This window comes from Salvelinus alpinus, chromosome 9 (assembly GCF_045679555.1).
Source record: "Salvelinus alpinus chromosome 9, SLU_Salpinus.1, whole genome shotgun sequence".
Lineage (NCBI taxonomy): Eukaryota > Metazoa > Chordata > Actinopteri > Salmoniformes > Salmonidae > Salvelinus > Salvelinus alpinus.
This window is the reverse complement of record NC_092094.1, coordinates 77,766,290-77,780,047: the sequence shown is the minus strand read 5'-3', so window position 1 is coordinate 77,780,047 and position 13,758 is coordinate 77,766,290. Positions and strand designations below refer to the sequence as shown.

General features: G+C 40.3%; 1 protein-coding gene across 2 annotated transcripts in view; it reads right to left on the bottom strand.

Annotated features, from left to right (window-relative positions):
* LOC139530671 (collagen alpha-1(XII) chain-like) overlaps nucleotides 1-10,880 on the bottom strand; it is a 73,034-nt gene extending 62,154 nt beyond the window's left edge. The window contains exons 1-9 of one of the 2 annotated variants that reach the window (XM_071327269.1): nucleotides 10,702-10,880; nucleotides 9,591-9,699; nucleotides 3,408-3,524; nucleotides 3,145-3,288; nucleotides 2,681-2,737; nucleotides 1,411-1,674; nucleotides 979-1,143; nucleotides 632-805; nucleotides 141-431 (exon numbers count right to left, since the gene is read on the bottom strand). In XM_071327269.1, coding sequence (XP_071183370.1) covers nucleotides 141-431; nucleotides 632-805; nucleotides 979-1,143; nucleotides 1,411-1,674; nucleotides 2,681-2,737; nucleotides 3,145-3,288; nucleotides 3,408-3,524; nucleotides 9,591-9,660 — 1,282 coding nt within the window. In that variant the 5' untranslated portion in view covers nucleotides 9,661-9,699; nucleotides 10,702-10,880. The remainder of the gene's footprint in view (nucleotides 1-140; nucleotides 432-631; nucleotides 806-978; nucleotides 1,144-1,410; nucleotides 1,675-2,680; nucleotides 2,738-3,144; nucleotides 3,289-3,407; nucleotides 3,525-9,590; nucleotides 9,700-10,701) is intronic. The other variant, XM_071327270.1, reaches the window with a different exon arrangement.
* Nucleotides 10,881-13,758: the final 2,878 nt, after the last annotated feature.

The window sequence follows — 13,758 nt, the reverse complement described above, 5'->3', positions numbered from 1 at the left end:
GAAGGACATTAGATACCATCTGTATATGGTCTACATCGTGATTTTTGTTTGTTTTTATAGCAACAATGTAATGTTTCAGTGAGTGAGTGAGTGAGTGAGGGACTGGATCGCTGATATGCTGTTACAGAGCTTTATCTCACCCAATGACACCTTGACGGGCTGAGTCTTCTCCATGGCCAGGACAGCGTCGCTGGGGGTCAGACCCTTCAGGGCGAACAGGCTGATCTCGTACTCGGTCTCTGGGGACAGGTCCCGGATGTTGACAGTGGTCTGGGTGGGCCCCACGTATACAACCTGGCGCTTCATCCCAGCCATCATGGGCATCAGGGTCAGCTTGTAGCCCGTGATCTCCCCTAGAGAGGCATCCCACGTCACCCTCATGGACTTTGAGGAGATCTCAAGCACCTGGAGGTTAGAAGCCGGTTCCACCACTAGAGACACAAAAAATAAACACGGTTGAGGTTGGAATGTACTGTAGTATGGTTGGAAAACACTTTAACAATACATTTACAGTTACATAGTTGTTGTCGATTCATTACACTTACCGCCTATAGACAATGTACTTGAAATAAGTGACGATTTAATTCAAACAACAGAAATGTGATGTAATGCATCATCTATAATGTCTTACCATCATCTCCGCTCACTAGAGAGTTGAGCTGGTCTTCCACACCGGAGCACACCTGAATGATGAGCTTCTGCTGCACTGCCTTGATCATATCAAAGTTAGGTACGTTGTAGACATGTGTGCTGTGGGGAGTTGAGGCCATTTCCTTCAGTTCATCCTCATCTGCTCCTTTGATGCCTAAATGGTGAAAAACATCTCAGAAGTTAGCCTGAGAAATGGAGTACTGTGGAAATCAGCCAATACGGTATCTCCAGAACTTCCAGGCGTTCAAAAACTAAAAGCATTATAGAGATGTTCTCAAGAGAGAGTAAGCATTCAGCAGTAGCATTCAGCAGTAAAACACACAGTACCTAAGGCAAATACTTCCACTCCAATGTTCCTGAGTCGTTTAGCGTACTCCTGCACTGGGTCCTGGGATTTTCCATCTGTGATGATCATGGCTATCTTTGGAAAGCCTTTCCTGGCGCCGGCCGCCTCCGTAAATATATTTTTCAGCAGGTAGTCCAAGGCGTCCCCTAGACACAGAGTGTAACATATTTAACCTTTAAGAAAATAGCGTTTCTTAGAACATTGTTGCTTATTATAACATTTACTCTCTGTGGGCGAAAGCCTACCTTGAGAACAAGCGTGTAACCAAAACATGTACCTCAATCAACGGAAGACTTGCACCAATGTTCTAGTTACACACACAGATCTCAAGTTAGGATTCAGTCCAGCAAGAATTTACAAAATATCGGCAGTACTGTATATCCATGCTGTCTAGTCCCACCTATCATGTATACCTGTCATGGTGTTTCCTCCCTTGTAGGGCAGGGTGTTGATGGCTCTGAGCAGCTCTCCTCGTTTGGAGTGGCGGTTGAGGGGGAACTCAGTGCGGGTGTCTGTGCTGTACTGGACCACAGCCACCCTGGTCTTATCCTCTCCGATGTCAAAGGCCCCAGCCATAGCACTGATGAAGCTGCGGATGTGCTTGAAGTTTTCCCTGCCAACGCTCCAGGAGCCATCCACCAGGAAGACCAGGTCTGCTATGGCATTGACTGAACACTCTGGAGGGGTGGAGAGGGGGATGGGGGTAGAGCAGGAACACAATCAACTGTCTGGACCCAATCTGGCAGATTGGCACAACTTTTCGGTACTTTAATGAATACTGTATATCTGACAGACGGTCTCTGACAGATGGTATTTCAACAGACATGATGACAAAAATGTGTTTTTATAGACCAAATAATCACTCAAACTTTCAGCGGCATTGTTTGGTTTTATGTTTTCAAACCCCCGTGATTTTTTGGGGTTTATCATGGATAGTTTAGTTTCTCTGGAACATCCAAGATGATTGGCGGGACTTCTGTGAATGTCTCAAATCTTAGCTCTCGTAGGTCCACTTGACTGAATATCCTTCCACGCTTCTCGCATCTTGTTATTACGCCTTTTGAAGATTTCTTGACAAAACATCAAATATCAAGTTCTATGGATTTATCTGGCCAATTAGGTCAAATGTGAAAGAGTGTTATGAGCGTTCCACCAGAAATAGCTTCTAGGAGCAAAGGTTTTTGGACCATCAGGAACTTTTCAATTTCCACCCAAAGCGTACATGGTGAGGGAAAAAGTGAGCATGTCTCCCTGTCAATCCACAGACTGAACTCACAGAGAGAGGCACAGAACTCCAGTAAAAGGACTTCTGGTCAGAGCAGTAATCCTTTCCACTTCTTTCAACATTTAAAAAGAAGGAAATGCACAGAGCTGGCACGACAGTGACGTCATCACTCTCCTTGGATTATACGCATAACAGAAACCTCTCATTCTTAGATTTTGATGTGAAGACTGTTTTCAATCACCAACTAATTCTCAGCCACTGTCGGAACCACCTGTCTGCTCAAATATGAACAACTCAGCAGTACAGATGGGGTATTTGAGTCTGAGGAAATTATTCCAGGGAACAATATTATGATTAGATTGGAAAAACACAAAAAATGGACTGGTAAGATCATAAAGCTATGTGGACAGGCAATGGGCATAGCGCAGATTGGTTGACATTGATGTAAATATACTTACTGATTGCATCTGAAGTCTGTGGCCTCCTTTCTGTTTCACTTGTGTTACTGGACTGAACTGAAACACAAAATAATTTGGACTGTTATCATGACATCCTGTGTGCCATGTGCCATGTATGGGGAATAAATCCAAGACATTCAACAAATCATCAAGCCTCTTCAATGGGATACCAATCACAGACATATAAACACATTTGTCCTGGTTAATCAGCGATAAACAGTGTGTGATTCAAGTTTTAAAAACAGATTTATTTGATTCTAATGTTGCTAGAAGCTAACAGACAAGCTGGAGGTTTGAAACCATGTAATGGGTCCTTTGTGGGTCCTATGGGTCCTATGACAGAAGAATCTGATCTGAGATTAAACCCTTTTCATATCAGTCCATATCAGCCTTTTGAGAAAGCCATCAGACTTTCCCAAAGTTATGTTTAACCTTGTAACAGCATCAGAATCTTGAACACTTACTAGTGAGCTGCCCAAAGATGGGTATACTCTCCTCTGTGCCATCATAGGAGTTGATGGACACGGAGTAGTCCAGATCAGGAGTCAGGTCTGTAATAGACGTCTTTGTAGCAGTGGCTGGGAGGTTAAACTCTCTGGCTGGTTCATCTGGGATATAGAGAATGGGTTGCTATTAGAATTGGTGCAAATGATCATTCGGGTTGGCATGAAAAGCTATAACTAGTCAGGCAAACATCAATGAACTAATGAGATCAATAAATACAAACCTGTATCCGATACAACTTGTATTTTGTAGCCCCGTATCCTATGCGATGGTTTTCTCCATGACATTTGCACTGTGTTCTCATTTAGAATTGTAAATTTCAAGTCTGAGGGGGGCTCCACTGCAAACAAAAGAGGAACTGATGTTAACTTACATACATGAATCACAAAACGTGTGTATGAGTTTAAAAATGTTGATCAAGTATTTCAGCAAGACATTTTATATCAAGCATTCACATTTAGCCCAACGATAAACACTTCATGACTGAAGTTGAGACGTTCATTGTTGAGGGAGACAAGAAGAACCAACATCCATGGTAAAAGTGACAAAAAAAGAAACACACAACAACATTTAAAAAGTGTGAGTAGCCATTTTGGAAAACAAAATGGCATTTGTTTGAGTTGCACAACCAGGTAACCCTAGTCAACAACTCAAGCACCGGAAGTCTGGAGTACACAACATTAATACAGACCAACTCCACACAAAACTCCCCTGAGTGCAAACATTGAGTGAACCATCCAATACATGCTGAGTGCAGTCCTTACCACGCATGCCCAACCAACCAGCACCAACACGTTGACTTGAACAACACATAAGTACAGCAACATTTTCCTTCCAACGTTATTGATTATACAATGGAGTCAAGATTGCCAGGTAAAGTTGAGGGTGGCATTTGCTGAATTTAACACCCAATGTTATATATATACTCTAAAGATGGATGTTTTGCTAGAGCAGTTCAGACAGCTGGTTGATTACTTTTTTTACTGAGGAATGTGTTTGTTTTTCATGATGGTGTTTTGTAAGTTACCTATCTTAAATTACTTGTAAATATTGTATGCTTTTATTGTGTTGGAATTGTAAATATTGTGAATTTGTATGATTGTGTGTGGGGCACCCTTGTAAAAGGGGCCTCAATGGGATTTCCCTGTTTAAATAAATAAAAATACAGAGTATATATACATATTTTGACAAAATTAAGTGTTTATGTATATTTATATTTATATATATATATATATATATATAGAGAGAGAGAGAGAGAGAGAGAGAGAGAGAGAGAGAGAGAGAGAGAGAGAGAGAGAGAGAGAGACTCTAGCACAAGTCATTGGCATAGATCCATTGCAAACCTTGCAAAAAGAATACACAATGTGTCACAGGAGACTGTTGTGTATGTTCTTTTCATTGGCAGAGTGCACAAGATGGCGTGAGGTGAAGGCACACTGCGTACACAGTCAAAATGAAGAGAGAGTTAAGATACAGAGGAAAAATAGTGTACACATTCAAAATAAACAAACAAAAACTGCGACAGATGCAGTCCGACAACAGGCGTGTCCACATTGAGCAGGTTGCCACGGCACCATGCATGTGTACATGAGAAAGTTGTTCAGAACAACTTGACTAATTCGGTGAAAGTGTTTCCATGTACACGAGGGACCACACATAGAGACAATAAATGTATTTTACAATGATATTCTTCCTCACTGGGGTTTCACATGCAACCTATTTAGATCAGAGTGTTGGGTGACCTTTCACCTTTATGTGAGTGCAGTTAAAGGAGAGTGGAAACAAAGTGTTTAAAAAGTACTATTTCTTGTTTTGGACAGACAAACTTGTACTTAAGGGTAAACAGCATAACAAGCTTTAACTGCGTAGAATATAAGAAAGTCTTAATATCTATGAGGTGATGTACAGTATGAGTTTCTATTCTTCCTGTAGCCTATGGCTGTATATGTACCTCTCATGGCTACATACTATAGTCCAGGATGATGATGAGGATGTGATAAAGACATACATACAAAGGCTGGCATTTCAGACTATGTCAGCGAGTGGACGGCATGCAAGCTGCTGAGGAGGGGCATTGGGATGGGATGCAAGAATATCACTGTAAAATACCTGCTGAGAAAAGCCACAGCTCAGGACACACTGAATGTACAGGCAGACAACATCTAGGACCTGAGCCAAGCTGGTATTGGTACACGGTAAAGGAGGATCACCAACCTGCCACATCAATTTAGGGGCCCGGGTAAGCTGCCCTCCTCTCCAACAAAGTCTCTCGAACAAGAATCAATAAACCCACTTGGGGGTTGGGAGGGGCAGTGGGGAGGAAAGTTGGGTAGGGAGAATGTCTTCACTCACAAGAGCAAAGAGCTGTGTCACCTCGCTCATCGTTGTACAAAAAGTCGCAAGTAGTTGGAATCATTCATGACAGAGTTGTTACTTCACACATTTTCTTTTCAAGCTTCTCATGTTGCGTTTTAATGTAATTTTCTAAAACAAGATATTGAAACAAATACATTGAAGATATAAAATAATCATAATAAGCATTAGCAGATATCTTTTCAGTCTCGTTCCCTATGCCAGGGGTGGATGCACATCACAGCACCCTGACCGACCAGAGGACACCTCTGCCTTACCCATGGCCAGACTTTGGCTACTGTCAGTAACCTCAGTCTGCGGCCAGTCAGCCATTCATCCTGGCCTGCTCTACTGCCAGGCCAGCCAGTCAAAGAAAGAGCTCTGACTCTCCCAAAAAGGCAGAACAGATGCCAAAGTAATTCCGCAACATGTGCTGACATTAAACATTTCTGCATATTAACTTTCTATATGGATTGCAACTCAGCGTTTTGAGAATGTCCGTAAAAAGCCTAAAAAGGCTCTTTGTCTTTGCCCTGTCTGAGGATTAATTAGCGATTCTCATATTACATCTTTCCATTCCGTTAGTGAAGATATATGGGAGTAAACATTGGACTCCCCCAAAAAGCTTTCAGGGCAAAAAAGAGAACAATTGAATGCTCCAGTTTTTGAACATCAAGGATATTGAAACTATGATGTCACATTTCTACAAATGATCAAGCCCACTAATTTGGTTTGGATATTGAAATATGAGAAAAAATCTAATCTAGAACAGCTACCGTAACGTCAATGTAACAACATAATTACAGAGGGGAATAGCTAAACCATGAAATAATTGTAGTTTTACTTTACTTAATTTTTGTTTGAGAAAACATAATTGAAAAAAACAACAACAATCATATCCAATTTTTAAAGGACTGACTATTGGGTCCTGGATTCTTCTACCAAACAATAACGTCAATAAGACTAAGGTAACACATTGTTACCTGGCCTTGTGAAGACACTGACATCAATGTAAGAGTCAGATCCAACTGTTACAGTTGACAACATGAGTCACTGTTTTCTCATTGGTAAAGTTGGAAACACTTCCAAAATTTGGGATATGACATTTAAAAAACCAAATTGAGAATATATATATACATATACACACAGTACCAATATATATACATATACACACAGTACCAATATATATACATATACACACATATACCAATATGGACTAAATGTCAAATAAATTTATAAAATTGTAATTATCCTGAAATAACTTCTAGAATGGGACTCCTAGAATGGGACTCCTAGAATGGGACTCCTAGAATGGGGCATCATATTACATCACAGAGAAAGGGAAGAGGTGTAGACAGAAGCGTCACGCCCAGGGGCACGTTCCGTCTCAGATTTGTCCTGCTAAAAAAACATAAATTAATAAATGAATTACTAAACTTAATAAAGATTTTCCATCTAGTGGCCAAAAGGCAGTTTTAGCATGGGCAGCGCCATTGAGGGCTTCCACCATTTTAATGTAGTCAACTGGGTGGGACTTCCAACTTTATTGGCTGATCCCTCCTGATGACCCTGTTGGAGTCATGTCCAACTGGGTCATTAGAAGGGATCACCTAATCATTTAGAAAAAAATTGACGACTTCAAAATGAAGATTGCCTCAATGGCGCTGTCCATGTGCTCACATACACCATAATGGGAACTATATAGAGATGTTTTCTCTATCATTCTCTATAGATGGGTTAGCTGACAACGTCACGAAAGCAATGCAGACGCTTCATTCGGCCAGAAGTCTGCAAGTTGTTGTGATTCTGAGTATGAGTATACTATCCACCATCTTTGTTGTAGACTAGAGTGACACGCTGCACGCACACACACTACATGACCAAAAGTATGTGGACACCTTCTCGTCGAACATCTCATTCCAAAATCAGGTGCATTAATATGGAGTTGGTCCCCCCCCTTTGCTGCTAGAACAGACTCCACTCTTCTGGGAAGGCTTTACACTAGATGTTGGAACATTGCTGCGGGGACTTGCTTCCATTCAGCCACAAGATCATTAGTGAGGTTGGGCATTGATGTTGGGCGATTAGGCCTGCCTCTCAGTTGTTGTTCCAATTCATTCCAAAGGTCTTCGACGGGGTTGAGGTCAAGGCTTTGTGCAGGCCAGTCTATTTCTTGGAAACACAGAAGTATTCTGGAATGTCATTGTATGCTGTAATGCTAAGGGAACTAAGGGGTCTAGCCCGAACCACAAAAAACAGCCCCGGATAATTATTCCTCCTCCACCAAACTTTACAGTTGGCACTATGCATTGGAGCAGGTAGTGTTTTCCTGGCATCCGCTAAACCCAGATTTGTCCGTCAGACTGCCAGATGGTGAAGCGTGATTCATCACTCCAGAGACCACGTTTCCCCTTCTCCAGAGTCCAATGGGGGCGAGCTTTACACCATACCAGCCAACGCTTGGCATTGCACATGGTGATCTTAGGCTTGTGTGTGGCTGCTCGGCCATGGAAACCCATTTCATGAAGCTCCCGATGAACAGTTCTTGTACCGACGTTGCTTCCAGAGGCAGTTTGGAACTCTTAGTGAGTGTTGCAACCGAGGACATGCCGCACGCTTCAGCACTCAGCGGTCCCGTTCTGTGAGCTTGTGTGGCCTACCACTTTGCGGCTGAGCCGTTCTTGCTCCTAGATGTTTCCACTTCACAATAACAGCACTTACAGTTGACCGGGGCAGCTCTAGCAGGGCAGAAATTTTACAAACTGACTTGTTGGAAAGGTGGCATCCTATGACGGTGCCACGTTGAAAGTTACTGAGCTCTTCCGTAATGCCATTCTACTGCCATTGTGTGTCTATGGAGATAGCATGGCTGTATGCTCGATTTTATACATCTGTCAGCAATGAGTGGGGCTGAAATAGCCGAATCCACTAATTTGAAGGGGTGTCCACATACCGTTGTATGTAATGGGCAGAACTCGCAGGAGGTATGTTTGTAAATTAATTTGATCAAGATTCCCTCTTGATTAATAAATAAAACTAATATGTTTTGTTGTTTCTCTGTAATTCTAGCCAGCTAGCTAGCAATTTTATCAAGTTGGCTTTAGCCAAGTTGGTAGCCCATCTATAAATGGGCTCTACATCTCTTCCCTTTCATAACGAGCTACCAAGAAGCCATTTCAGGCTATCAATCAAGTTTTAGCAAGATTGTCTACCTTGCCTAACTATCTTAGCTGGCAATTGCATGCCTGCTGGCAAGGTTGCTAGACTTTAAAAAAGCAAGAAATTACTAAATGTACTGAATAAGACTCATGTTCTATTATTTTACCCATATTTTAGCAAAGATGCAGGCTGGGGCTGGGGAAATGTAACCACTGAAATTAATAGACAGAGCTATGCATGCAAAGATTGACAGATATTTAGATTGTTATTTTCAACACTCTAATGACAAATAGATACACAATTGAATAGAATTGCTTTAATTATTGTGTAATGATACTATATACCCATGTGGCAGTTGTACTAAAGGCATAACAGTTTATTAAAATGACAATTGAACAGGTGAAGGCAGTATGCTTACATAACTTATGCAGAAAATATAGCTTTATCCCTTTTTCTTTTTTACATAAAATTAGGCATAATGATTACATTTACATTTACATTTAAGTCATTTAGCAGACGCTCTTATCCAGAGCGACTTACAAATTGGTGATTATGTCTCTTGATTCCAGGAAAAAGCTGTTTCAGCTGTTTGAAAAATTCTAAATTCTCCCGACCACCCCCTACAACATGTACTTTGTGCCCTCAGATTTTGGGGGTGCATGGTGCCCCTGGGTGCAGGGCAAGTCAAATCAAGTCAAATACTCACAACTGGGTATCATTTTATTAATCATACTGTACAATGCATTATGGTTGTTTCCATGTGATGTTTCTCACACAATAAATACCCTAAATCCTAAATCCTGTAGGTTTATATCAAACAACTGGAGAGAGATAGAGAAAGCGAGCCAGAGTTGGGGGGGGGTATGTGAAAAGGGCAGGAGGGAGGCACATTTACCTTGCGCTTCAACGGAGGCGAATAACACTGCAACGAAAGCCGACACGGCCAATGACAGCCTTATCTTCATTTTTAGAAGTTATGGGTCAGCAGCTGCACATTCATGAATCTGAGGAGAGAGTTGCGTTCAAACCCATTAGGTTTAGCTTTGAGAAGAGAATGGGCAAAAAGTCACGAGCCTTTGAAAGGGAATATATTAAATTAACGTGACTGAAGAGGCAAAATTTGGTTCAAAGGAGTGAAAGTAACGACCTAATTTTTGTCACCTCATGCATGCGTTGTCTTTTACATTTTTTCATTTTTCCTCTAAGCAAGTCAGTTAATAACACATTCTTATTTACAATGATGGTCTCAAGAATGATCATAACTCTATTCGTTAATAACCATTCGTTTAAAAAAAATAAATCACGTACTTTTAGTAAATAATTTAATCATAATTCGACCTGTCGTATAGGCTCGACATTGAAAACGGTTGAGAATTTCGTCAAAAGCAAACCTGCCTGGAATATCAGATATAGGCTACTGGTCCTACAGGTTGTGCACCCCGCCTAGTGGCACAGGAGCTCATATAGGCCTACTGAAACTGGAAGGACATTTTATTCAGTTATCCCATTTAGCTCCCAAGACCCTCAGAATTGGCCCTTATATATCCTATCATGATTGTCAACTTAATATACATCAGGCCCATAGATAACTTTGAAAAACAATGTAGTATAAATAACTTTTGCCAAAACAATGTGCCTATTAGCAAATTACTAATAATCAACTCATTTGTTGGTTACTTTGGCTAGGCTATTCTAATTCAATGTTCATACTCTAATACAGTATACTTATTGATTCCACACAGGGGTACCGTCATAATCCAACATATATATTCCTTTATGGGAAAAATACAGGCTGAAGAACTAACCAAGCACAAAAAAATCTTCCAATTGTCTGGCAGTTATTCACAGAAAAAGAATAAATCAGTCCTTTCATTAGAAAAAGCTCATAAATATAGAACATACAGCTAAGCACAATGTTTGATTAATTGAAAACCATTTATTTTGTAGAAATCTTATATTATTTCTAACCCACAGCAGGATAGAATAAAATAAAATATGTTGCTCACCTGGTCAATCTTAACAGAATAAAATCAAAAAATGTAGGTGCACCCGCCTTGAAGACTCCCCCTTCTAAAAACTGATAGAGAACTTTCAGGAGCTCTGGGTGGACTCTTCTCTCTAGCTGGCTACTGGAAGATCCAACAGCATGTGTCCCAGAATGAAAGTCTCCTTCCAAGTGGGAAGAATCTTTCCACAATCTGCTACTTAATAGGGGGCTGTTCCCAACTCTCATTTTACAATAAGCTCTTACGAAGCTCCACTGGTAAACCTCGCAATGGTTTGATATATGAAACATCCCCCAAAGTGGGAATACACTTCTGGAAACTGCATTATTTTCTGAATTAATTTGGCACTTTGATCTTATGAGTTACAAGTGCCTAATGGGCAACCCTAAGGAACTTAACATGTAGGCTATATATATATATATATACGTATATATACACATACATACATACATATATATATATACATACTATATATACAGTATCAGTAAAAAGCTTGGACACCTACTCAAGGGTTTTTATTTTTTACTATTTTCTAAATTGTAGAATAATAGTGAAGACATCAAAACTATGAAATAACACATATGGAATCATGTAGTAATGAAAAAAGTGTCAAATAAATCTAAATTTATTTTATATTTGAGATGCTTCAAAGTTGTCACTTTGCCTTGATGACAGCTTTGCACTCTCTTGGCATTCTCTCAACCAGCTTCATGAGGTAGGCACCTGGAATGCATTTCAATTAACAGGTGTGCCTTGTTAAAAGTTAATTTGTGGAATTTCGTTCCTTCTTAATGCATTTGCGCCAATCAATTGTGTTGTGACAAGGTAGGGTTGGTATACAGAAGATAGCCCTATTTTGTAAAAGACCAAGTCCATATTATGGCAAGACCAGCTCAAATAAGCAAGAGAAATGACAGTCCATCATTACCTTAAGACATGAAGGTCAGTCAATGCGGAACATTTCAAGAACTTTGAAAGTTTCTTCAAGTGCAGTCGCAAAAACCATCAAGCGATATGATGAAACTGGCTCTCATGAGGACCGCCACAGGAAAGGAAGACCCAGAGTTACCTCTACTGCAGAGGATACGTTCATTAGTGTTACCAGCCTCAGAAAATTGCAGACCAAATAAATGCTTCACAGAGTTCAAGTAACGGACATCAACTGTTCAGAGACTGCGTGAATCAGGCCTTCATGGTCGAATTGCTGCAAAGAAACTGCTACTAAAGGACACCAATAAGAAGAAAATACTTGCTTGGGCCAAGAAACACGAGCAATGGAAATTAGACCGGTGGACATCTGTCCTTTGATCTGACAAAGTATAAATTTTTGATTTTTGGTTCCAACCGCAGTGTCTTTGTGAGATGCAGAGTAGGTGAACGGATGATCTCCGCATGTGTGGTTCCCACCGTGAAGCATGGAGGAGGTGTGATGGTGCTTTTCATTCTGCGGCGATATGCCATCCCATCTGGTTTGCGCTTAGTGGGACTATCAACAGTGAATAGGCGACTCCGGGATGCTGGCCTTCTAGGCAGAGTTCCTCTGTCCTGCGTCTGTTATTTTGCCCATCTTAATCTTTTCTTTTTATTGGCCAGTCTGAGATCATGCCTTTTCTTTGCAACTCTGCCTAGAAGGCCAGCATCCCGGAGTCACCTCTTCACTGTTGACGTTGAGACTGGTATTTTGCAGGTACTATTGAATGAAGCTGCCAGTTGAGGACTTGTGAGGTGTCTGTTTATCAAACTAGACACTAATGTACTTGTCCTCTTGCTCAGTTGCGCACCGGGGCCTCCCACTCCTCTTTCTATTCTGGTTAGAGCCAGTTTGCACTGTTCTGTGAAGGGAGTAGTACACAGCATTGTACGAGATCCTCAGTTTCTTGGCAATTTATTGCACGGAATAGCCATAATTTCTTAAAACAAGAATAGACTGCCGAGTTTCAGAAGAAAGTAATTTGTTTCTGGCCATTTTGAGCCTGTAATCGAACCCACAAATGCTGATGCTCCAGATACTCAACTAGTCTAAAGAAGACCAGTTTCATTGCTTCTTTAACCAGAACAACAGTTTTCATAATAACATAATTGCAAAAGGGTTTTCTAACTTGGATTAGCTAACGTGTCATTGGAACACAGGAGTGATGGTTGCTGATAATGGGCCTCTGTACGCCTATGTAGATATTCCATTTTTTAAAATCTGCTGTTTCCAGCTACAATAGTCATTTACAACATTAACAATGTCTACATTGTATTTCTGATCAATTTGATGTTATTTTAAAATTGAATAAAATTTGCTCTTCTTTCAAAACAAGGACATTTCTAAGTGACCCCAAACTTTTGAACGTTAGTGTATATATAAATAAATAATGGTCAAATAGGTGTCAACTATATTTTTTATATTTCATTTTAAGTATTTGTTCAATCAATAAAAATCTGTTGAATTTACCATCCAAAGATCCGTTTGTGGATTTTCTTGTGGATCTCGAGATGCGCTCACTCAGGCAACTTTTACGCATTGAAAATTGTAGTAAACCAAGTTGAGCCACCAATGTTAAAACACACTAACAGTCCTACATTTAAGGAAAATTACAAACAATAAAATATATTACTTATTTAGTACCATTTCGCTTGATTAAGTAATTACAGGTCAGGTAGGCCATGTGAACAGCCTTGAATAGTTTGGGTATTATTGAGGCAGTGTTGCCTTTCATTGTAAACGTTTTGAATGGATCTTCGTGGAGTAGAAATGGTCAGTCCAGTTTCCTAAAACCAAATCTAGATTATGTCACTCATTTCTTGGTCAGTGAGGCCCTCTAGTGTTTAAAAGCAGGACATACATATAGGACAGCACATTGAAAGTCATTCACGTGCAGAAGTGACCACTAGGCTATAGGCCCAGGGGTTTCTATCCAATATAACGGTTAATTTATTGGTTCATGTGCACAATCACAGCTAAAAACGTTATTGTCATATACAAAGCTTTATATATTTTTATTTTAAGCTGTCTGTTTATGACAACATCAGATTAATTGAGATTTTAAAATGAAGACATACACATGGATA